We start from the raw sequence: 23595 nt of genomic DNA, 5'->3' as shown, positions 1-23595 counted from the left end.
TTATTTTTAATGATGCTGATTTATTTCAGTTTCCTCAGACTTAAACTCATTTTCTCTATCTCAGGTGATGCCCGTCATGCCAACTATTTCCAATCATTTTTAATTTATGTCATACTTTCAAAATGTTTGCTTTTGTATAGAATGTTCTGTTTCTCCTTTACTTCATTTCCTAGGTCTTTCCAAAATAAACCATAATGTTACCCCAGTGAATAAGTTTACAATTTTCCATCTTTTAAAAAATAAATGCTACTCCACTGAGCTCTCAAATAAGTTATCTGCACTGACAAATTACTTTCATTAGTTTATAAAATGTGCAATAAGTTGTAACAAAAAAAGCTTACCTCCTATATCTGGTCGAAGTTTGTTGTCATATCCTTTCAGTAAGTTGTTCAGAATATTGGTCACATCACTTTCATGGACTCTTGGTGCCAGGACCCATGTTCTATTTAACATTGTGTCCTCATAATCTTCCTCATCTACTTTGTTTGCACTAAACACAAAGATGGTACATTAAAAATAAACTTAAGAAGCAATAAATGAAAAATAGAAAAAAAAAATTAACAATAATCTTGTTACCATTATTTATTCAAAGCCCCAAAATTTCAAAATCTATCAGGTCCCAGTAAGAACTGGACAACATACTAAGAAAAGGCTTTTATTCATGAAGAAACTTTCCAAAAATTGAATCATAGAATAATGCAACGGCAGAAACAGGTCATTCAACACATTGTGCCAGTGTCATCTCTTTGAAAGCACTGCCCAATTAGACCCACTTTTCTGCTCTCCTGCCAGCAAATTTCTTTTTTTCAAGCTGCTCATGAAAGATTTGTGAACTGCACTTCTAGATCTCCCTGCTTGTGTATCTTCTCTTCAGTTCTCAAAATAGTACCATTTAGATTGTACTGCCACTTCATGTTGTCTCTCTCGGTAGGCAGCACTCCACATTTATTTGCATGGAAGTGCATCAGCCATTCATCTGTCCTTATCACTAGTTTGTCTGTAGCCTTTGAAGGTCTGTTCATATCTTGTTCATGATTTATAATGTTGCTAGGTTTTGTATCACCTACAAACCGAAAAATGCTCTCAAGTGGAAGTAACTTGTACATAACAAGAAAAGCCATGGCCCTAACAGCAACTCCAGAGCATTCCTACTATATTCTTTTCCCCGGTTAGAGACACATCCCTTCATCTCTGTTCTGGTGTTTGTTGTACATTTTTGCAGCTGACAGAGGCCTATTCACAAAGTTCAAAGAGGAAGAGCGGCAAAAAATGAAAGAGGAAGAAGGTGAGGATACGTCATGGGTATCTCCAGGGTATGTGAACCTATTTGTACATCAGGATCTGATTGATAATGCTGCACCATCATTGTTATTTAAACAAAGCACATCACTGCATTGTCTTTCTCTCCATCTGTGTTGATATTACTTAATATGCCCTTATTTATTCTTGACACTATTACTCCTCTTTGCTATTTGCATACTCACAGCAAAATGAAGGTAACTATTTCCAAACATTAGAATAGTTAAATGGTTTGCTTCCTATCACAGTGTGCACAGGGAATAGAGTGTAAATTTACAGTGTTGTGATAGCAGCAAGCAGCTTTTTAACCTCTGTAGGTCAGTGGATTACAATAAGGTGAATAGATGACCCATTGTGTCCTGGTATAACACTTTATACTCTGCATTATTACTGCAGTTAGCAATAAAGTTTATTGAATATTTCCTCGATGCTCTGCTAGTATTCTACCCCTTTAGCCTCCTGGTGACTTTCACCTACTGCAGCAATATATTGTGTGCTGACAAGAAGCTTAATATACTCTGTCACAGCACTTGCACAAAGAAATGCCCTATCACATAGCAAAGCCATGCTGTGAGAGGCAGGCACTTGTTTAGCACAGCCCACAGGCTTTTGGTCAAGAGTGAGCAATGAACTATTTATTAGATGGTCTCTGAATCCCCCTGTTATAGGTTAACTTAACTCATGCTGCTAACCTAATAAAACTCAAGGGGCTTATACCATGAATTCTTATGAATAACCAATATAGCAACATGAGAACGTATAGCACCACTATCATTTAACTGAGTAGCTGTCGTGACTGACAAGTAGCAAAAGAAGAGTTTTGAATGCATGGTATTGAGATCTCCCTGTTTCCAAGTTCAGTAAAGAGAATGAAAGGGAAGGGATGGATGCACGAAGTATGTTTTTGCTTCCATTCTACTCTTCGTCGTAACATTAAACATTCCATTAAAGATGATTAATCTTGATCCTTCACTTAGTCCATTTTCCATCCTGTCCCTCTTTTCCCTTCATTCCTTCAGTACCAAAAAATGTATTGATCTTGGTCTTGAATATACTCCAAACCTCCACACCCCTTTGTATTCTAAAGAGTTACGATCTGAGGGGAGAAATTTCCCTTCATTTCATTCCTAAATATCTGACCTTTTATCCTGAGACTTTGACCTGTAGTTCTAGATTCTCCAAGTTTCAGTATCAAGTGTATTTTAAAGGGATCGTCTTTCATTTTTCTGAATTGAAGGCAATCCTATCAATCTTTCCTCATAGGACAACCCCTCATTCTAATTGAAAATCTAGTAAACCTATACTATATTTCTTGCAGGGCTATACCCTTTGTTAGGTATGGAAATCAAAATAGGAGTAAGTATTCTCAGTGTGATCTCACCAAAGCCCTGTATAGTTGCAGTAAGACTTCTTTATCCTTATACAGTAATCCCCTTATAATAAAGACCCACACACCATTTAATTAACTGCCATATCTGCATTTACTTTTTATATTTTATGAACCAATATGAACATGGCTGACTGTAAATCAAGATTTATTAGTTCCTCACCATTTAAAAAGTATTCTGCCTTTTTATTCTTTCCATCAAAATGAATAACTTCACATTTTCTAACATTTTTCTCCATTTGCTATATTTGGGCAGACATGGTAGTGTAGCGGTTAGTGTAACGCTATTACAGCGCCAGCGAGCCTGGGTTCAATTACGGCCACTGTCTGTAAGGAGTTTGTACGTTCTCCCCGTGTCTGCGTGGGTTTCCTCCAGGTGCTCCGGTTTCCTCCCACATTCCAAAGAGGTACAGGTTAGGAAGTTGTGGGCACGCTATGTTGGCGCCGGAAGCATGGCAACACTTGCAGGTTGCCCCCAGAACACTCTACGCAAAGATGTATTTCACTGTTTGTTTCAATGTACATGTGACTAATAAAGATATCTTATCTTAATCTTATACCCCCCTTGCAGATATCTCATAGTTTACTTTCCCACACAGCTCTGTAATGTCAGCAAACTTGGAAATGTCACACACTGTCCTTTCACCTAACTCATCAATTTTCTTAACAAAATGTTGAGACACCTTACTGATCAGCATGACACCCGTCACTAACAGCCTTAACTGACCTATTCATGATATAGATCACCTCCAATCTAAATGAGTCCTTGTTTGTGTGGAACCTTTTCCTATACTGTTTTATATACTGCATCCATTGGTTCATCCTTATCAGCTTGCTGGTTAAATTCCCAAAATACTTTCACTAGATTTGGCAATCAAGGTTTCCCTTTCCTAAAACCATGTTGTCTCTGTCAAATCACATTGTACTTTTCTCATTGCCTATTACCATGCTGCTGTTGTTGACTTCCAAATAAATTTTGTACTTAGCTGGAGCAATCCAGAAAAAAGCAGAAATTGTCGTAAAGTGACAGCTTAGTCCTTCACCGTGACACCCTGCACATTGTCTGTAATGCTATCAGGTTGGGGGGGCCATACCAAGAACTGATGGGGAGTGACCACAAATTTAGGCTCCAATAGCTGGACTCTCCATGATGAAGAGTCCAACATAAATGCATGATGATACAGATAGTGGCAAATTACTAACCTCAGCCTTGGATCTTCTGAGTTCATGTTGAAATCACAAAGTTGCTCTCAATTATGTGGGGAAATGTCAGCGATTATGCAGGAAAATTTTGATATTTCTCTGAAAAACCTGGGCATATTTTCTTACTAATGGTTTCCAGCATTTTTTCTACTGGCAGATAGTTGCCTATTTTCCCTCTTCTTCCTTAAATATCGGTGTTACTGTTGCTATATTCCAATTTTCTGGAACTATTGTAAAATCTAGGCAACCTTGGAGCATTAAATATCTCTTTTAGGACAATAGCCCCTCCTTGGGACATTAGGATGCCGGCTGTCAGATCCAATGGATTTCTCAATTTCTAGCCAGGGGCACAGATACATTAGGGGCATTTAAGAAACTCTTAGATAGACACATGAATGATAGAAAAATGGAGGGCTATGTGGGAGGGAAGGGTGAGAAACAGCTTAGAGCAGGATAAAATGTCGGCACAACAGTGTGGGCCGAAGGGCCTGTACTGTACTGTGCTGTTCTTCAGGAAGGGTCCTGACCCGAAACGTTGACCGTTGGCTAAATTTCATAGTTGTGAACCAAATCTGCTTTTAATGAATATCCAGTGGTTTCATGATCATCATTACCAGGCACTAACTTTTTTTAAACCCCTGACTTATTTAATTACTTGACATGTCCTAGCTGTCATGGTGGCATTCACATCTCTGAATCGAATAAATAGGTCTTTGGTTGCTGGTCCTAGAACTAAACTACAGTGCCCTTATAGCACAGTGCAACCCTGAATTTACATAGGACACCTTAGGTTTTGTATCATTTTTGCATCAGTTTAATTCCCTTTGCTATATTCTCTCCGGTGTCTGCATGTTTTTCTGATTGTATGGTGATCAGAACTGTACACACTATTCACTTGAGACTAGACTTGTGCATTAATTCAGAATTATTTCCCAGGATTCTGAAGCAAGTAAAACATACACAAGTCACCTCTCATATACTACTTGTGGAAGCTGATAGTGATACCATGTGAATTGTGGTCTGCTGGCTGACCTTGAATCTGGATCATCTAATGCGTGGCACCACATGAGAAAAGAAGTGACTGGAAGCTGCAAGTTTATGTGACATTTTAACCATGGGAACATAGAACCAGCAGTCTACTTTGCAATGCTACAGTTACTCTGTGGGCAATGGAAAGATTATCATTTATGGCAGTCTGCACTTCCAGAAAAGCAACTTGTAAATGTTAGCCCCACATCAATGTCTTCATTAACTACTCCCACCTTCAGTCATTTCTTTTCCTCACAGATTAGTATATATGTGCATTCATGCTTGCATTCAATCATCTGGTGCTTATTTTATTCATTACCAGACTCTCTTGCAAGAATAAACTTCTAAAGCACTTTTGCACTTGTCCATTTGATGAACAGCCTTTGGCAGCCCAGTGCAGGGCATGCATTATTGGATTGTTGGGCTTCAATCCACTTGGCACAGGACATGTTATTTGATGAAGAAAAAATAATTTTAAAAATTTTGAGGCAATGTGATCTGCATTCAATGGCTTCAGTAAGCATGAGGAATTAATGTAATTGATAGTACATTGGCCATGGCCTGGATTCCCTGCAATTTTGCAATCCAAATCTTGATTCATTGAACATTTCTGCAGAACAGATGAAAATCAAAACTTGCAGTTGCTGGAAATCTGTATTAATAACTAAACATCCTGGAAACACTCAGCAGGTCAGGCAACATCTGTGGAAAAAGAAGCAGAGATACAGAATTTCAGGACTTTGCACTTAACGTTAGGTTGCTGTGTCACTAAGTGTGTTGAAGGGAATGTGGGAACTCTGGGCCCAGCATGTTAGAGAGGACACAGAAACACATGGCCCTGGTGTGCCGATGGGAGTGTGGGAACCCCAGGCCACAATGTGTTGAGAAGCAGATACTCCAGGCCCTGGTATATTGAGGGGAGGACAGGAATCAGCACCCTGTGAGCCAAATGCTCCACTATTGGGATTTCCAAACCACCTGATAGCAGGTTGTTAGCATTTTAGTGCAATAAAAATGCTCTTCCAACTCAGAACAGAGATGATGGGTAATTCCAGTCAGTTTAACATGCTGACCACATTCTGTAAGTGACTGAGATTAAAATGAAGCACATAATTCATGTATAAATATCCTCTATTCACTGTTTTGTTTTCTACAAGAGAGAAAGAGTAATTGCATGGTTAAAACGTAGCTAAAGAAATTCAATAACACTAAAAGGCTTCTGCTCCAACATTGCAAAACTGGTATGAGAAGTCAAGGCCAGGAATCTCCTCGGTGGGGAGATAGATATCTTTGGAGTGATAGATCCTCCAGTCACCCCTCTGAATGTGCCTTGAACCCCACTCCCTCTTAAAGAGTTCTGGCTGCTGCTGCAACGAAGAGAGCAAGACAGAAACAGAAGTGCTAGTGAAGGACCTCAAAGGGAAAAAAGCATCCTGAGCATAACTGAGCCCAAAGTTTTCTACTAATATATATAATAGAGAGAGAGAGAGAGAGAGAGAGAGAGACAGAGACAGAGACAGAGACAGAGACAGATGGACAGACAGACAGAGAGACAGAGAGAGACAGAGAGAGAAGAGACTGTTTCAAAGCACTCAACCAATTGGAGGTTGCCCAGAACTTGAAATGCTGCTTCCCAAGGCCGAGTTCATCCTTCCACATTGAGATGGGCACCAGGGAGATCAGTTGCACTCCTGAGCTCCACAAACTGTGCCGTCATTTGCAAGTGACGGGGGAAAGCAGCCAGGAACCGTGTCCCTCACTGCTCAAACGTTCGCACATTCACTGCCATAATCCTGCCGATTATAAAGAAGTTAGCTCCAAGTTTCAACTCCCAGAATGAGAGATGGTTAATAGGTACAAAAATAAATTTACATTGAAATCAGATCCTTCGTGAGGTGGTCACGCACTTTGCTCAAGAGCAGCTTCCAAGCGTTTACTTCTGACAACAGTCAGCTGAAACTGAGTGAGAGGTGGGTGCTTCCACCCAACATGGTTCTCTTATTTCTTACCTCTCTGATCAGTAGGTACAGTACTCTTACCAGAAGATCTGAAATGCTGATTTTAATATTCAAGTTCTCTTTTTAATATCTCCAGATTAATAAATGCCTCAATTTCTTTTTACTTGGAAGGGTCACCTTATGATCATCAAGCAACAATCAGCAGCCTTTGATAAACAGTGGCTGCATCACAATCAAAACACTCAGTATTGTCAGTGCAATATGCCTCCAAGGACAGAACAGCAAAGACCCATCATAACGCTGCAGTGATAACCATTTGAAACAATTAAGCACTGCTAGATTGCTGTTACATGATCCGCTCACAACAGCCTTGTTTTAACTCTGTGTAATTACTGCACCAAATGTACAAAAATTTACATCTATAATTGTTATTGATTTTTTTTGTTTACTGATTAAGTCTAATTATTACTGAATGCTTCATTTTTATTGCCAGTTAGAATGCTATATTGGTTTTAGTGTTGAAGAAATAATTTTGCTGAAAAAGCTTTCTCTGAATCTACAGTATAACATGGGACCTGAAAAACTGGGGATCTCTGTGCTGTAACTGCTGGTGGCCTTACTGGCTTCACATGGTCAAGGGACAGGACGATCTGGTTTATATCAAATAAATTCTCAGCATAATTTTAATGCAAGATAGGCGTTGGGCAAAGCAGCAGGTGATCTGCCCACCTCCCCAGGAGTGCGAGGCCCGGATTCCATTACTAGATTCAGACACTGTTTCCCATCTGCAGCCAGTGGGAATGATGTCAAGGCTGGTGAGAGATGTCAAATTAGCAGGGATGTCAGGTGCTGTTAGGGATGCATGGAAATAGCTGCAGATATCCAAGTGAAGAATAGCGAGAAGAGGAACTCAAAAGAAATCTGCATTCTGGGAACGAAGCCCTGAGCAGAGAGTCACAACACGTCCTTCCAGGGCCAGGAAAAGCCACAGAGATAACACAGGAATACAAGCAACCTGTGCTCAGGTCTGACCTATCCCCAGCTTTTAGTGGCAAGCTCCAGGTCATGTAGTCTCCAATTAAAATGTTCTACAAATATGATGATGTCAACAGGACACCTGAAATTAGAGATCTGCGGATGCATGTGCCCATCTTAATCTTGAATACAGACACTTTAAGAGGGACAGGATTGCAGGATAAGAGGTTGTTGGGGGTGGGGGTGTTGTGTGGAGGGAAAGCAGGGGGATTTTTGAGCCCACCACCCAATGTGGCCAGTTTGGGTGGGGGATTGAGATGGGAACCAGGAAACAGGAAGGTACTAAAGGCTAATTCTTCCCTTCTTGTTGAGATAGTGGCGGGCTGGACTCCTATTTTCCAGCACAGTGACCTGGTGAAGTTTTGGTGCCTCCTGCCAGCTTTCTCACACTGGGCTCTCCCCTGGGTTTGTCAGAGATGGTGGCACTAAAAATAGAAAAAAAAAGTCCCTCTTCTCTTAAAGTGTCTGTATTCAAGAATAAGATGGGCACATGCATCCGCAGATCTCTAATTTCAGGTGTCCTGTTGACATCATCATATTCGTAGAACATTTTAATTGGAGACTACATGACCTGGAGCTTGCCACTAAAAGCTGGGGATAGGTCAGACCTGAGCACAGGTTGCTTGTATTCCTGTGTTATCTCTGTGGCTTTTCCTGGCCCTGGAAGGACGTGTTGTGACTCTCTGCTCAGGGCTTCGTTCCCAGAATGCAGATTTCTTTTGAGTTCCTCTTCTCTCTATTCTTCACTTGGATATCTGCAGCTATTTCCATGCATCCCTAACAGCACCTGACATCCCTGCTAATTTGACATCTCTCACCAGCCTTGACATCATTCCCACTGGCTGCAGATGGGAAACAGTGTCTGAATCTAGTAATGGAATCCGGGCCTCGCACTCCTGGGGAGGTAGACAGATCACCTGCTGCTTTGCCCAACACCTATCTTGCATTAAACTCATGCTTAGAATTTATTTGATATAAACCAAATCGTCCTGTCCCTCAACCATATGAAGATAGTAAGACCACCAGCAGCTACAGCATAGAGATCCCCAGTGTTTCAGGTCCCATTTTATATTGGAGGCAGGTTCTGTTTCTGTGCCACTATTTATATGTAGATTGTAAGCATTGAGGACAGAAGTATCTGTCTTTATATAGGTGGGGAGTGGAGTATTGAGGTCAGACAGTAGTGTCACCACTTAATTTCTACTTGTTTCCCCATAAGCCTGCATGAATTAATGAAAGAAAATTCTGAACTGTTTGATGACTTGAATTCAAAAAAATAAATGTATTTTTTCTGTAGGTGAGAACAAATAATCAGAAAATCCACTCATGACTTTCTGTCAAACTTACTCATTAGCAATTGGTCTACTTATTGTAATATGACATAGGTTTATTTTAAAGGCACAGTGGTGCAGCCTCACAGCTCTAGTGACCTGGGTTCAGTCCTGACCTCTGGGGCTGTCTGTGTAGAATTTATCCATTCTCCCAGTGACTGTATGGGTTTTACCCAGGTGCTCCGGTTTCCTCCCACATCCTAAAGACGTGTGGGTTGCTAGGTTAATTGGTAAAGTTCCCCTAGTGAGAAAGTGAGTGGTAGAATCTTGGGGAACTTGAGAGGAATGCAGGGGAACTACGTTCTGGGGAAAATTGGTGGGGAACAGGATTGTGCTGTGAGTCAGCATGGACTTGATGAGTCAAATGGCCCACTTCTATGATGTAAACAAATATGGGAATAGGAACAGGCCTTCATGGCGTTTCATCAGATTCAATTGAAAATGATAAGGAAGCTACCACTAATAGCTTGGAGTAGGAAGCTGCTCAAAGCAGCTCAGAACATGACGGCATTTCTAGCAATCTTTCACATATTTCTCTTGTACAAGGACATAAAATACATGAAGAATAGTGAGACAGTTTAATCTCCACCTGGCAAATTAATTTGTTGTTCCTGTTGTGGGCAGGACCAAGGTTAAATGTAACACAATTAAGGATTTCCATCCGTGACAAGGCAATGATCCACAAAGTGAAAACCTCAGTGATCTAGGGTCTGCAATGGAGAAATTGATGCAGGAACACATTACTGCAAAGCCGAGCTCTGCATGCATAGAAGGAGAAAGGAAATGCCATTTCCTGTACAGGGCACATCCATCAAAATCAGGATCATACATGCTGCACCAAAACTGTCTGCATCTCTCTGGATTAAGCAAATGGAAGTCAATTTGGTTCACAGCTCCTTACAATTGTACCATGTCCATTCTGCTCAATTTGACAAGTCAATTCATCAGCTGCTTACACTTTAAGTAATTAAAAATGGTATTTGATTAAGCCATGCAACATATTTTTGGTTTGAATTCTGCAGTTAATGCAGGTCCACCTCAGTTATTCTTGCATTTAAGAGAAAGTGCGAAAGGTTTTTGCACAGTCCTTTCAGCTGTCTAGTACATATCATCTAACAATTAACTGAGTTAGGGAACGGTGAAGATTGCTGCTGAGGTATTTAGCAGCCAGCAACCCATTTGTACTCTTCATAACACAGCCAATTTTAACTGCCACTAGGTTTTGTGCATAAGGTGAGGGGGTGGATAAGTGTGTTGAAGCTGTCTGTAAATCCCACAGCCAATGGAAGGCGAGACTTAACACCCATGCCTCATCAATCCCTGTCCTATACGCTGTGGAAAGCTTCACGCAGCTGGTGTAAGGGAATGGGATTTGTGATAGTTGACAGCCAGTGGGTGGCAGGAGTCAGAGGTGGGTTACTTAGAAGAGGAAAATCAGGCAAGTTTCTGAAAGGAAATCCTTGGGCAAAAGCAAATCAAGTTTTCTGGGGGCCAGAGAAACACATTTGCTCTAAATATTCACTAAAAATACATATAATATTACCTAGCCTATCTTGGCCTTCTCTGGCATTAATTTCTCTGGCATTAAGTATGTGGTAGGGAAGCCACAATAGTTTTTTTTCTGCACAATGTCAAGTTAAAGTTGTAGTCTGGTCACAATGATACTGATGGAGCCTGAACTGTGCAATTAAAGATGTGCCCGACAGCCTTCTGGCATGTGTACTCTCCTCCCTCCACAGGGGTAACCTGTGGCCAGGCAGCAACATCAGAAAGGGCAAGACTGCAGCCATCTAAGCTGTCCATTCATCCAGCCGAGTCCCACAGGATGGAGGCTACAATGGTGCTATTGTTGGGTCTTTGAAATCTGGTCAGTCAATCTGAACCATTGCTTGAGTCTAAATCACAAGTGTAGAATGAAACCATCAAAACAGGACTTTTCAATATCAAAATAGTAGACATTTATAATTCCAACATATTCAAAGAAGTTTATTTATTCATAGAGATCACTCTGAGAATTTAGGAGGGAGAGTTACAGTGAACATTTCTGAATTCACATTATTAGGCAGAGTAATCAGATCTTTATAACTTCATGTGCAATTTTTATAAGATTAATGTATAAAGAAACTTTAAGATTATATAAAGGAGCTGTAGGTAAAGTTGATTGTGATATAAATTATGATTTCTATAATTGATTATAAATTATAATCAGCACGGTAGCGTAGTGGTTAGCACGACGTTATTACAGCGCCAGCAATCGGGGTTCGATTCCCGTCACTGTCTGTAAAGGGTTTGTACATTCTCCCGTGTCTGCGTGGGTTTCCGCTGGGTGCTCCGGTTTCCTCCCACATTCTAAAGACGTAGGGGTAGGTTAATTTGGGGTTTAAAATGGGCGGAGCAGACGCGTTAGGCCGGAAGGGCCTGTTACCATGCTGTAAATAAAATTTACAATGCTCAAGACGAGAGGTCATGGCTTTAAGGTTATGGGTGGGAGGTTCAGGGGAGATGTCAGAGGGAGGTTTTTCACCCAAAGAGTGGTTGGTGCATGGAATGCACTGCCTGGGGTGGTGGTGGAGGCAGATACATTGAACAGGTTCAAGAGCTTGTTGGATAGGCATATGGAGGAACGTGAGATAGAGGGATATGCGGGAGGAAGGGGTTAGGTAGTGTGAGGGTGGTCTGATGGACGGCACGACATGGTGGGCCGAAGGGCCTGTTTTGTGCTGTATGGTTCTATGGTTCTATGGTTTTAAATTTAAATTTAAATTAATAATTTTAATTTATCGTAATGGTTTACATGTTACTAGTATTCATATTTGCTATTTACGTATGAATTTCTAAATGGAAATCAGAGTTTTAGAAATGACAATTATGGAAAGTATATTGCAATTACCTTGGTTACATCAAAACTGGACCTCTGTTTTTCTTATTAGTACCAAAGACAAAAAACTTCTGTTTTTTGCAAAGTGAATAGTTGCAGCTTTCCTCAGAGTGATTGATCAAATTGCATAAAGTGACATTTTGCAGATGCTAATCAGCATCAAGAAGTCAAGTGTGGAAAATGTCACTGTACAAATATTACCATTGGAAACTGCCGTGTACGTACTTGTGCTTTGAAGTAAAAGGCTTTAAGTACAAGTGAGGGGACAGCAAAAGCAACTGCATTCTAGGGAGGTGGGATTGCTGGTTGGTGACTTGAGTGAAATGTCAGCAGAACTCTTTGTAGCTTAGGACACCACAGAGCAAAGTGCATCTGGTTAGAGGACTGATAGACACAATTTTAGCAGCTACCCTGAAGTTTAAGAGAACCAGGGAACTGTGTTAAAAGAAGCTGTAAATAATAAGCGAGTATCAGGCAGAAGCCAGTAAATGTTAACATGTCTAAATCGGGCAAAAATGCCAATAGAGGAGAATAACACCTACATTTCTGGATTTGTCACTGCATATAATGATTTGCAAAACACATGCAAGGACAAGAACAAAATCTAAAAGTGCAATGTATTCATCAAGTCAACACTTAAAATGTTTACAACTGACTGCTTTGCTTGTCAGCAGTCCTACGGAGTCGTGACCAAACTCGATAATGCTCAAGTTCTGAAATGCTTTCTCACATAATAGTGGACAATTTTATGTCATTTCATCCAGCTGAAAAGGGATAGTCTGTGTATCATTAAGCACGAATATGCTGTTTCTGTGTACCTATATGTGTGTTCATACTGTAATTCTGATTGGATAGGGACATCATGCGATGTGCATGCTTCATAGCAATATAAAACTGTCACCAAATGTCTGGAACATTAAGTCTGCAGAAACAAGACTCAACATGTCAATTGCCTAAGTGTTTCAACTTGCAAGTAAATCACTGCCTCTGGAAATATATGCACAGATATTTTATATGCCTGCCCACCATAGGTCAAGTTCCAGCCTGAAGCATGTGATATCCCCACCAAAGTACATTAGAAGGTAAATCAAAATATAAGATGGGAATTGAATGACTTGAGTGAGAATTGTCCCCGGCATTCAAGTAGAACTGATATTTTATCCTCATCTTGCACTATGTCATACACAGGGAATTCTAGATTGTATCCTTACATCTGTTTAATAAGCAGAATGAAACAGAATAACTACCCAAGTCAAGGATGGGCATCCTACAGATGGTAGAGTTCATGCTGGTGATATATGAATCAACAATTACTCCATTGCCCTGCCTTACACTTGGGTCAGGAATCAAGCTGGTGGGAATCTGACGATCGAAGGCCAGAACAAGCCTCAAATCTCCCTGATCTAGGCACTGTGAAGCTTGGTCAGTCTAACTTCCTGGTCTCATGTGCATCCACGTAGGAGTAAATGATGACCAGTAGGTAAAAATAGGATATTAGAGATGGATGCTGAGGACCAAAAGAACAAACATTCTTTTTGGAATCAGGAGGAGTAAAAATTAATACGTTTTAGAATGTATGGCTTTGGGCTTCTACTGGCTTCAATTCAGCTAGTAGGAAAACTGCAATGGTTTCCCACCTTGGGCCATTGGTTAAAGTAACAATCTGCCTTGTTAATATCAATGCAGTCTTATGTCAATACTTAAGAATGGCACCTCTAGATTCTGGCAGATATTCTTCTTAAAACCCAAAGGCCCAATTGATCATTGCCCAATACTAAAATTAGTTAGTAGAAAAATCATTTCAAGCTATGTTCATTTCCTTGACTATTCGTGTGAAGTCAGTGATCTGCATCCAGGTCTTCGGGACTTGTTTCTTGGCACTAGCCTCGGAGGTTGTTTGTTCCCACTGCCTTCTAGAAGACTGCCCAGGACCCTGGATATTTTCTCTTTCCCTCTCCTCCATTTAGGCCTTGAATATAGTGTCCAAGGTCCCAGAATCAGTGCTATCTCCTATTCTTCATTGTTTCTGAGGTCATAAAACCACAAGAGGTGTGGAATTACTTTAAGCAAAGTAATCTAGCTTTAACCGAAGATAACTACTCACAATGTAGGCCTCCTGTTGAAGTTTGGAGCCAATAAGCAACCTTATAAATGTAGGCTAAATTCTACTATCATGGAACTGAGCAGGCTGCTTTTCATTCAATGGGTAAAGGTTCTCCCTCATTGTTTGACAATGCATTGAAAATGCTGCTATATTAATAAATCCACTCATTTCAATGGTCCTGTTATTAAAATATCAGTGATATTTCTTAAGATCCAGACAAGCATCTTGATGTAGCTAAATAGTGTGCAAGTACGGGCAGTATTGTTTTACTCACACTGGGAAAAGGCAAGCATCGTGTTGGATTTTCCATTCATTATGTACGTTCATCAGCCAAGCTGAAATACTCTGTCAAAGGGATTTAAATTGGTATTGGTTCTTTATTGTCACATGTATAGAGATAAAGTGAAAAACATTTGTTTTGTGTGCCATCCGGACAAATTATGCCATACATAATTACATCGAGGTAGCAAAAAGAAAACAGAATGGAGAAGATAGTGTTGCAATTACAGAGAAAGTACAGTGCAGGTAGACAAATAAAGTGTAAGGGACACGACAAAGTAGACTGGGAGATCAAGAGTTCAATTTTAGCGTATGAGAGGTCATTTCAAGAGTCTGTTAATAATGGGATAGAATCTGTCCTCGAGTCTGGTGTTTCGTGTTCTCAGGCTTTTCTTCTGCTCGACAGGAGAGGGGAGAGGGGAGAAGAGAGAATGACTAGAGTGGGAGGAGTCCTTGATTACGTTGGCTGTTTTCCCAAGGCAGCGGGAAGTACAGACAGAGTCAATGGAGAGGAGGCTAGTTTGCGTGATGATTTCTTGAAGTCTTGGGCAGAGCAGTTGTCATACCAAGCTCTGATGCATCCTGATAATTTAATACATAAGTGCTTTCTGACCTATTGAAAGATGATCTAGAGAGTTGTGCCCCAGGGATTCATGAACTAGCCACTCTGTCCCCAGCTGCTATACCAGTGTCATCATTGAATGTGATATAGGTTAATTTAAATGAGCAAATCAATTGTCCTCAATATTTATCCCTCAAGCAAAATCGCTAAAGCAGATGATCCAACTATTGCTGTCTGTGGGAATTTACCAAGTGCAAATTGGCTGTCATGTTTCATCCATAAAAACAGCTGTAAAACACTTTGGAACATCCTGAGATACTTTACAATCCAAATTGTTCTTTCTTCCTCTTTCATATGGAAGTAACTCATCTAACCTTTGAAAAGTATTCCTCGCTAAAATAGTTGGCAAGTACATTAGAGGTCTGGATTTCCAGACACACACTTCTGACACAGAGACTTTATTACTGGCTGTGGATTCTGAAAACTTGCCTCATGGAGTTCATCTATTAATCCATTCACTTTTAGCCCATGTGATTATTCTGTCCCTGCTAAATAGGTTTGCATTCCACATTGGAACTATGATTCATAATACAATGCAATCATTAAATTAAATGCTAAAGTACATGAAAATATGATTTGCAAAAACAAGCACAAAAGGTTAACCTTTGTCAAATACAGCCGGAGAGAAAATTGTTGATATCCAATTACAGGCCGAAGACTCACCCAAAACTGGCCCTCCCCCTCATCAGCATCCTACCAGCAAGCTATAGACTGGCAACCAGTCAGCCAGCAACGAGCTTCATCTCCCTTTTGCTAAAGGTTGCATCTGACTAGCTATCTGCCAAAGAACCCAAAGGGATATTCCTATGAGGGTGGTGAGGCAATTGGTAAAATAATTACAAGAGGAGGTTGCTTAAGGTGGAGAGACCAATCAGGAGAGGGGTCACAACTGGGAGGATTCTAAGTAAAATCACCTGCTATGATCTATAGCTCCTCATTCAGGTAAATTTTTTTTAGCATCTTGAAGGGCCAAAGTTAAGGAATATGTAGTCATGATTATGACAGCTGTTGCAGCCTTATAGACCATTTTTAGCCTCAGAAAGGCATTACGTCTCCTATTTCCATACAGTTATACTGGAGCCTTAACCGATAAGGTAGGTAGGATACTTCCATCTTGCATACTGTCCATCAAAATGAACACTTCAGCACCCAGTACATGCACAATGTCAACATGTTTTTAGGCCACTAGCTCCAAGCTAGGTTTGCAATCTATTCTAATCTTTTAGGTTATTCATGTCACTTTCACATTTCTCTATATTCTGCTGGATGGTGCAAATTCCCATTGATTCCCCACAGTGGCAAAGAGGCTGCAGCCAGTCAGAAATCCACTTCCAGCACCAGAAAATAATTGGACACAAAAACCTAAACATAAAAACGCCAATAGTCTGCATGAAACTTTATAGCTGGGCACAATAATAAAATCTTGTCTGTAGGAATCTCAGTGTATGCTTTTTAAAATTAAGTAAAACTCATTACTAATCTACGCCTACTCCCTAATTAACTTCCAGACTCTGACAATCCCACAATTACAGCTACAGAAATGTTAAAATAAATCCAATTGATATGTTCATGCCAGCAACACCTTCCTAATGTCAAACACTGACTGTGATCAGCCTTTGAGGCAAATTAACTGTCATATAAGACAACCACCATTTGTTCACCAGAAGAATTTCCCTTGATGGAAATTAAAGGATTTCAAATGCAGCCTTTTTGAGGCTTACTATCATGTATAATTTCTTTAGAAACAAATATTGAATAAACACATATGCTTTCTGAACCATGGCTGCTTGGAATTTTTATCCACAAGGAAAGCTTCAAAAATATTAATCTGTTTATTTTCTCTTTTCATTTTCTTACTATAAATTACTCTACTTATACTAATACAGGAATCAATGGGGATTCCCTTCTTCTGCACCAGCCATTCCCCTTGATCCCTGCCTACCCCTCCCCAACCACATTACTATCTGACGTATTTGGGAGAACAGGAAGACTGGAGTGACATGCAGATGATATGTCTTCTCTCCTCACCTACATATATATGCACACCCACAGTCACAAACAGAGCTGAGCATACCTCCTGTTACATGGTTGGGTTTAGAGCAATGCCAAGCCTTTAATTCCCAAAGGAGGCTGGAAGGACAGGGCTCATACTGCCAGCACTGAAACACAAAAGCGTAGCTGTCATGCTGGATGATTTCTTGGAAACAACAAAATCACAATATGTCCCGCTTTAATGGCGCTGCATGAAGAAAGGCATGCCAACATTCTCTAATTGGCCTACCAGCCAGCAATCCACAAAATGTCCATCTGAAGCCTCTGGCGCATCTACCTGGCGTGAGGAACTGCCTTTGTTGGCTCTCAGCTGGAGAACCGAAATCCAAGCTGTGCCATCTGTTGCAGAGAGACTTACAGATACTGTGCAGAATTTTGTTGGCATAGCCAGTGACAGGTTGTAACTATGGAGTAGCTTTGAGGGTCACTGCCTTCACAAGAACCTGAGACAGCTCTATTTCCACTTTGACTGTCATCAGCAGGGAAGTAAGACAATGGGTTTCTCTTGCCATCTCATATCTTTGCTGGCAAATTTTGAATACATGCAGCCATATTTTAATGAGAATGGTATGTTAAAGTTGGCCATGATAGGGCATATTTCTACATTCAATCTGTGCTCTCGCGACACACAAGTCTGCTGGAGGAATTCAACGGGTCAGGCAGCACTTATGTAGCGAAATGGACAGTTGATGTTTTGGGTCAAGAACCTTCATCTGGACTGAAAGACAGAGGGGAGATAGCCAGTATAAAAAGATGGGGGGAAGGGGTGGATCAAGATCTAGGCATACAGGTGAGGAGGGGTGATAGGCATACGGAGGAGGGGATGGCGCCAGAAGCTGGGAGGTGATAGGTGGAAGTAACAAAGGGCTGAAGATGATGGAGTCTGATAGGATAGGAAGGTGGAGCATGGAATCAAGTGAGGGAGGTGGAGAGAGCAGATGGGAGCAGTGGGGGAGGGGAAGCAGTGGGAGGGGTGTGTGGGTGATGGGCAGGTGGACACTGTGCTTTAGCAACACTTAGTTTGCTAAGGCAATAAGTTGAGATTTTAATAGTTAAAATATTGTACCAGTTTCAAAATATAGCATTACATCTTTGCAGTCCTTACATCCAATAGAGGTCTTTGGCCATATTTATATTCATTTTATGCCTTCTCCGGACGATACACAATTCTTTGTATATTAAAAATAACAGTTTAAAAGTAGTGGACCTTCTTTTTAGACAGTCCATGAACCCAGGAAGACTACCTTGTTATTCTTCTTTCGCACTATATACTTGTAACTTAGGTAGTTTTTATGTCTTGCACTGTACTGCTGCCGCAAAACAACAAATTTGACGACATATGTCAGTGATAATAAACCTGATTCTGATTCTGATTCTTCTTCCCACTCCAGAAATTACATTATTTAGCAAAGTGTTGGGCCTTTCCCACGTAGGGAGTAGGCATTTAAGGTGAGAAGGGGTAAGTTCAAAGGAGATGTGTGGGGCAAGTTTTTTTATGCAGTGAATGGTGGGTGCCTGGAATGGGCAGCCATAGGGTGGTGATGGAGGCAAATACAATGCGGGCATTTAAGAGGTTATTAGATAGGTGAATGAATATACAGAGAATTTTAGGATACAGACCTTGTGTAGGCAGAAGGGTCTAGTTTAGTTAGGTGTTACTATATCATTACTATTTTAATTATTTCAACACAAAATAGTGGGCTGAAGGGCCTGTTCCTGTGCCGTACTGTTCTATGTTTTATGAGTCACACAGGGGAGCCCAGTCTTGCTGGCTTTCCCCAGTACCAAGCTGGGAATTCCACCTCCCCCAATCCTGTGTCAACTTGAACCCTGCATGGGATCAGAGTTCCCCTTCATTTGGATGGAGATTCTTAAAAAGAAATATAAATGATTTTTTAATTATATTTTTCTATTGACATGCATGTGTTTTGAATTATTTTTCAATAATTTTAACTTTTTAAAAATGATTTACATAATTTTCCATTGTTTTCGTATGACACGAAAATATAAAAGACATGGCAGCACCCATAGGCTTTGACAAAAGAGTAGGCTCCACCCCCAGCACTGACCGCAGACAAAGGCTGTCTGGATCTTTTGGGGGACACGCATCAGAAGTTCGCGACCTGAGAGCTACTCACTGCTGACGCTTTGCTACCCCTCACAGCCCAGCTCCCAGGTTCAGTGAGTCAGCAAGGTCAATCCTTCACACTCAACCCAGGCAAGCGCGAGTGGAATAAGACCATAGGCAGTGATTCCAGGCAGTGGGCCCAGCTCAACGAGATGTCTTACATTGTATTTTCTCTCTTTGCATAGGATATTTATAACTTTATCCATACAAAGCTTGCCAACAAAACACGTTGTGTTTCTTTTCTGTGCATACTGCCTTCACATTATACCTTATCTCACAATCACCTCGCTTGTACTGGTGTACCAGATAATTTCCCTGTGCTCCATAATGTAGAAACATTGTCTTGTATAGTCAATTTCTGTATTTAGGTTGGATTTTGGTGTCATCTACCTAGTGAATGTACAAAGTGGTTAATCCTTGGTTTTATCTCCTGGGAATGAGAACAACCTTTCCAACACATTAACAGAAGTGTTTTATTGTGGAAAATCAAAAAATTTGCAGATGCCGGAAATCTAAAATAAAAACTAAAAATGCTGAAATGTTAGCTCTATTTCTCTTCCCGCAGATGCGGCCTGACCTGCTGAGTATTTCCAGCATTTTGTGTTCTTATTGTTTTTCAGTGCAGAAAAATAGAATTGGACCATTCCTGTTCACAGAGAAAAAAAAATTAAATTTAAATTTAGTTAATTAACTAAATCTGCAACAAGAGGTTTGTACCTACAATGGTTACAATGAAACCACCGGATTGTCTTTAAAAACTCATCTGATTCACTAATCCCCTTTGGAAAGTAAATCTGCCTTCCTTAACTGGTCTGGTCTCTTTGTGGCTGTGGACCAACAACAATGTGGTTGATCCATAAATGATATCTGAAATGGCCTCGCAAGTTACTCAATTGTGTGAAACCACAATAAAAGTAACCATAAGACCATAATAAATATATGATTGTTCCGGGGAGGTTGCAGAGGAATCCTCTATGTGAAAATCTTAGTGGTAGGGGATGTGATGATGGTGATGGGATTGCCCTTCTGGGACCAGAACTAGACTTGATAGGCAAAGTGGTTCTCTTCAATTCTATAATCCTAAATTCAATATCATCAAAGACAAAACAGCTCATTTGATTGGCACCCCATCCACTACTCTAACCATTGATTTCTTCCAGCATTGGTGGAACAAACCTGCAGTGTATGCCATTTACACAATTCATTGCAACAAATCACTTTGCTTCATCAATAGCACCCCCTGAAACTCACTAATTGCACTGTATATGACAAGGTGGTAGATGGGGAAACCAGCACTGCATGTTTCCTTCCAAGTGACACAACATCCTGGCTTGAAAATCTCCATCATTGCTGGATTAAATTCCTGAACAGTGGGATTATCTTCATCATATAAACTGCAAAATTTCGAAAAGCTGCATGACTACCAACTTCTCAAATGCAATAAATAATGGTCTCAGCACTACTAGCACATCATAAATGAATGAAGCCATGAATGGTATCAGTTGTAAGGAAAAGCTGAAATCCAATATTAAAGCCTTTAGAAAATTATAATGGGGTAGATCTTCCATTGTCCGAAGATCATTGGCTACCTGCATTTGGGTCATGCTGTTCCTTTTGCTATATGCACAGTCTTCTTTATGCAGTCTTCTGCTAATACTCTAGCTCCCAATACATTAGCAATGCTTCTCCCGGGGGAGTGGATGGTTGAGCCAACAGATGTCAGCTTTTGCTGCCTGAGTCTTGGTTTTGACCACAACAGGCTCTGCCCACCAACCAGTTTATCCAAATCATTGAGACCCTTATCCCCCTCAACTATTTGTTGTACCCTCCAAACTGTCTGGTATTGCACCATCCACATGACATTAAAGGGTATCAAATACCCATTTAGGACAAACAGCTCATGGGTTCCAATAAAGAGGCCAGTCTCTTTTTTGCCGGCAGGGCAATCTGAAAGTGCAGTCTCTCAAACTGCTGGCCAGAAATTAAAATCAAGTCCACTGAGTAATAAAGGGGATATTGCTATAAGGAAGTCAAGAGCTGAAATTAGATTAGTAGTTGAGATTAGTAAGCAAATGCTAACACTCTATGACATTACTCTTCCAACACTTTAGCCAAGGCGTTAATCCATTTATCAAGATCATATTCAAAAGAATATCGTATAAATGCATTAAATATTCAATCATATTCACCCTGTAATATGCCAACAGTAAATATTAGGTTTACAAAAACAATACTCCTTTAAGAATGAGAACTTAAGGGAATTTCCTATTCATTAGAAAAGCCACCATGTCTTAGTGAATCGGGATTGTGCAATTAATCAACATACAGAAAGACAGACATCACATTACATCTAAAGCACTGGCTAAGTGCATTACGCAATCAAGGGAGCACCAAGCAATTAAAGAATAGACCAACATTAGTATAATATCATTTCATGCCCTTGTGAAATCTTAAAGAGCCTCACAATCAGTGAAGCACCTTTGAAGTCATCCTGGTAACATGAGGAAAAGCAGCAGTACACAGCAAGATCCTGCAAACAACAATTAGAAAACTGACTGCATCAAGTGGCTTTGATAGTGTTGTCTGCAGGCTGAAAGACAGGAAGGATTCCAAGAAATTTCCCCTCACTCTTTGTCAAATAGAAGTGCATTTCTTTTGCACCTCTAGCCCTCTCATTAGAATTAATTCCAGCCAGCCGTTACACTGCTCACACTATCCCATCACATAGTAGAATCTTAAGAGCTCTGCAGCACTGTGTTGCCATGCACCCAAAGACTACCCCAACACCCCCACCCACAAATCCTGAAAGTTCACAGAGTTGTATCCATCTTCTCCAAGCACTGGAAAGCATTCAATACATTTATCAAGATGCCCCAGTGGCTTTCCAGATCCTCCAATCATCTCTTAGTCTTAGCTTGTAAACATTGTGAAATTACTAAGCAGCAGAGAAGTGATGTGATCTATTTGCAACCCTGCCACTATCTTTCCACCAGCTAAGGTCTTTACATGCTCACTTCCCTTTGAGTCAGGTTTCAAACTGATGCTGGAGCTAAGAGTTGGAATTTCTACTTTACCACTCATGCAGGAGTGGAGCTAGGGACAAGAAATCCAGAAAGAATTCAAACCATAGAGCCCAGAACTTCATAAGAGGTGATAGTAACAGCTGGATGAGATTGGAGAAAACAAAACTACAGATGCTGGAATTCTGAAATAAAAAAAATACTGATAATGCTGGAAATTCTCAACAAGTCAGACAACAACTGTGGATAGAGAAACAGAATTAACCTTATCAGGTCAAAGAATCCTTTGTCAAAACAACTAGAACTATGCAACACAAGCATCTGTGGAGATATATTTCCTTCTTTCCTACTTCAGCTTCAGTGTGATTGAACTAGAACTTTTTAGAGATTACCACTTTGAATCCTGCAAGCAATTCCGGTCATTATTATTTGACCACATTGGGTTGCCTTTCTCTGCACAGCTACAAGCCTTGTCAACAGCCCAACCACAACATTCAAATAATATTCTCCCCGAACAACTTACCACAGGTCAATGCTGAGATGTTTGGGTGAACACAAAGCCCCAGCTCACCAATTAATGCCTGCAGTTCTGCCTACAGAAAATGCCATTTGATTTCTGCAAAGCAGAACCTGCCTTTGAAAGAATGTGACCGCATAACAGAAACAATAATTACACATAGGATTCAGACAAGTGGCTGCATTTCAAAGATCCAGTTCATCCGCACTAGACCTGAAATGGCAATGAAGGAAATATTTTCCCATAGATACTTATGTTGCCAGGGGAGAAATACATTCCAGTTTCCATTAAGAAATGTTACTAACATTGAGGAAGCATCAAGAGAGATGCTTGAAGAAATATATAATCCCCACTATCATACACAGTGAGCATGTTTACTTTCAACAGGCAATTTCAATGTAAGCATCAATTATTTGGCCACAATATAAAATGCAACAGTTATTGCGACAATGCAATTCATTTCTTTTTTGTTTTAAAATGTCAGTTAAATTACTTAGCTACTTTCATCACTGCATGAGTTTTTCAAGAACAATTTGTTTGTGATTTTTATAGCTCGAAATGTAGAATTCATAAAGAGGGTCTTGAATTAAGGATACAGTCACTGTAAAGTGTTTGTTAAGAAAAGCATTTGAATTTTAATGCAGGGGCATACTTTGACTTTAATATTTAAAACAGTTAAATGAAAAGATGATAATACATTAAAGAACAATTAATTGCAAAGTAACACTTGGAAAAGTGCAACAAGAGGCATGC

General features: G+C 40.3%; 1 protein-coding gene across 1 annotated transcript in view; it reads right to left on the bottom strand.

Annotated features, from left to right (window-relative positions):
• Window positions 1-23595, bottom strand: part of gabrg1 (gamma-aminobutyric acid type A receptor subunit gamma1) — a 98892-nt gene that overhangs the window by 59361 nt on the left and 15936 nt on the right. Inside the window, exon 2 of the mRNA XM_052032060.1 lies at window positions 342-490. Within this exon, the coding sequence (XP_051888020.1) occupies window positions 342-490 (149 nt within the window). The remainder of the gene's footprint in view (window positions 1-341; window positions 491-23595) is intronic.

This window comes from Pristis pectinata, chromosome 2, assembly GCF_009764475.1.
Source record: "Pristis pectinata isolate sPriPec2 chromosome 2, sPriPec2.1.pri, whole genome shotgun sequence".
Taxonomy (NCBI): Eukaryota; Metazoa; Chordata; class Chondrichthyes; order Rhinopristiformes; family Pristidae; genus Pristis; species Pristis pectinata.
This window is presented reverse-complemented; position numbering and strand designations above follow the sequence as displayed.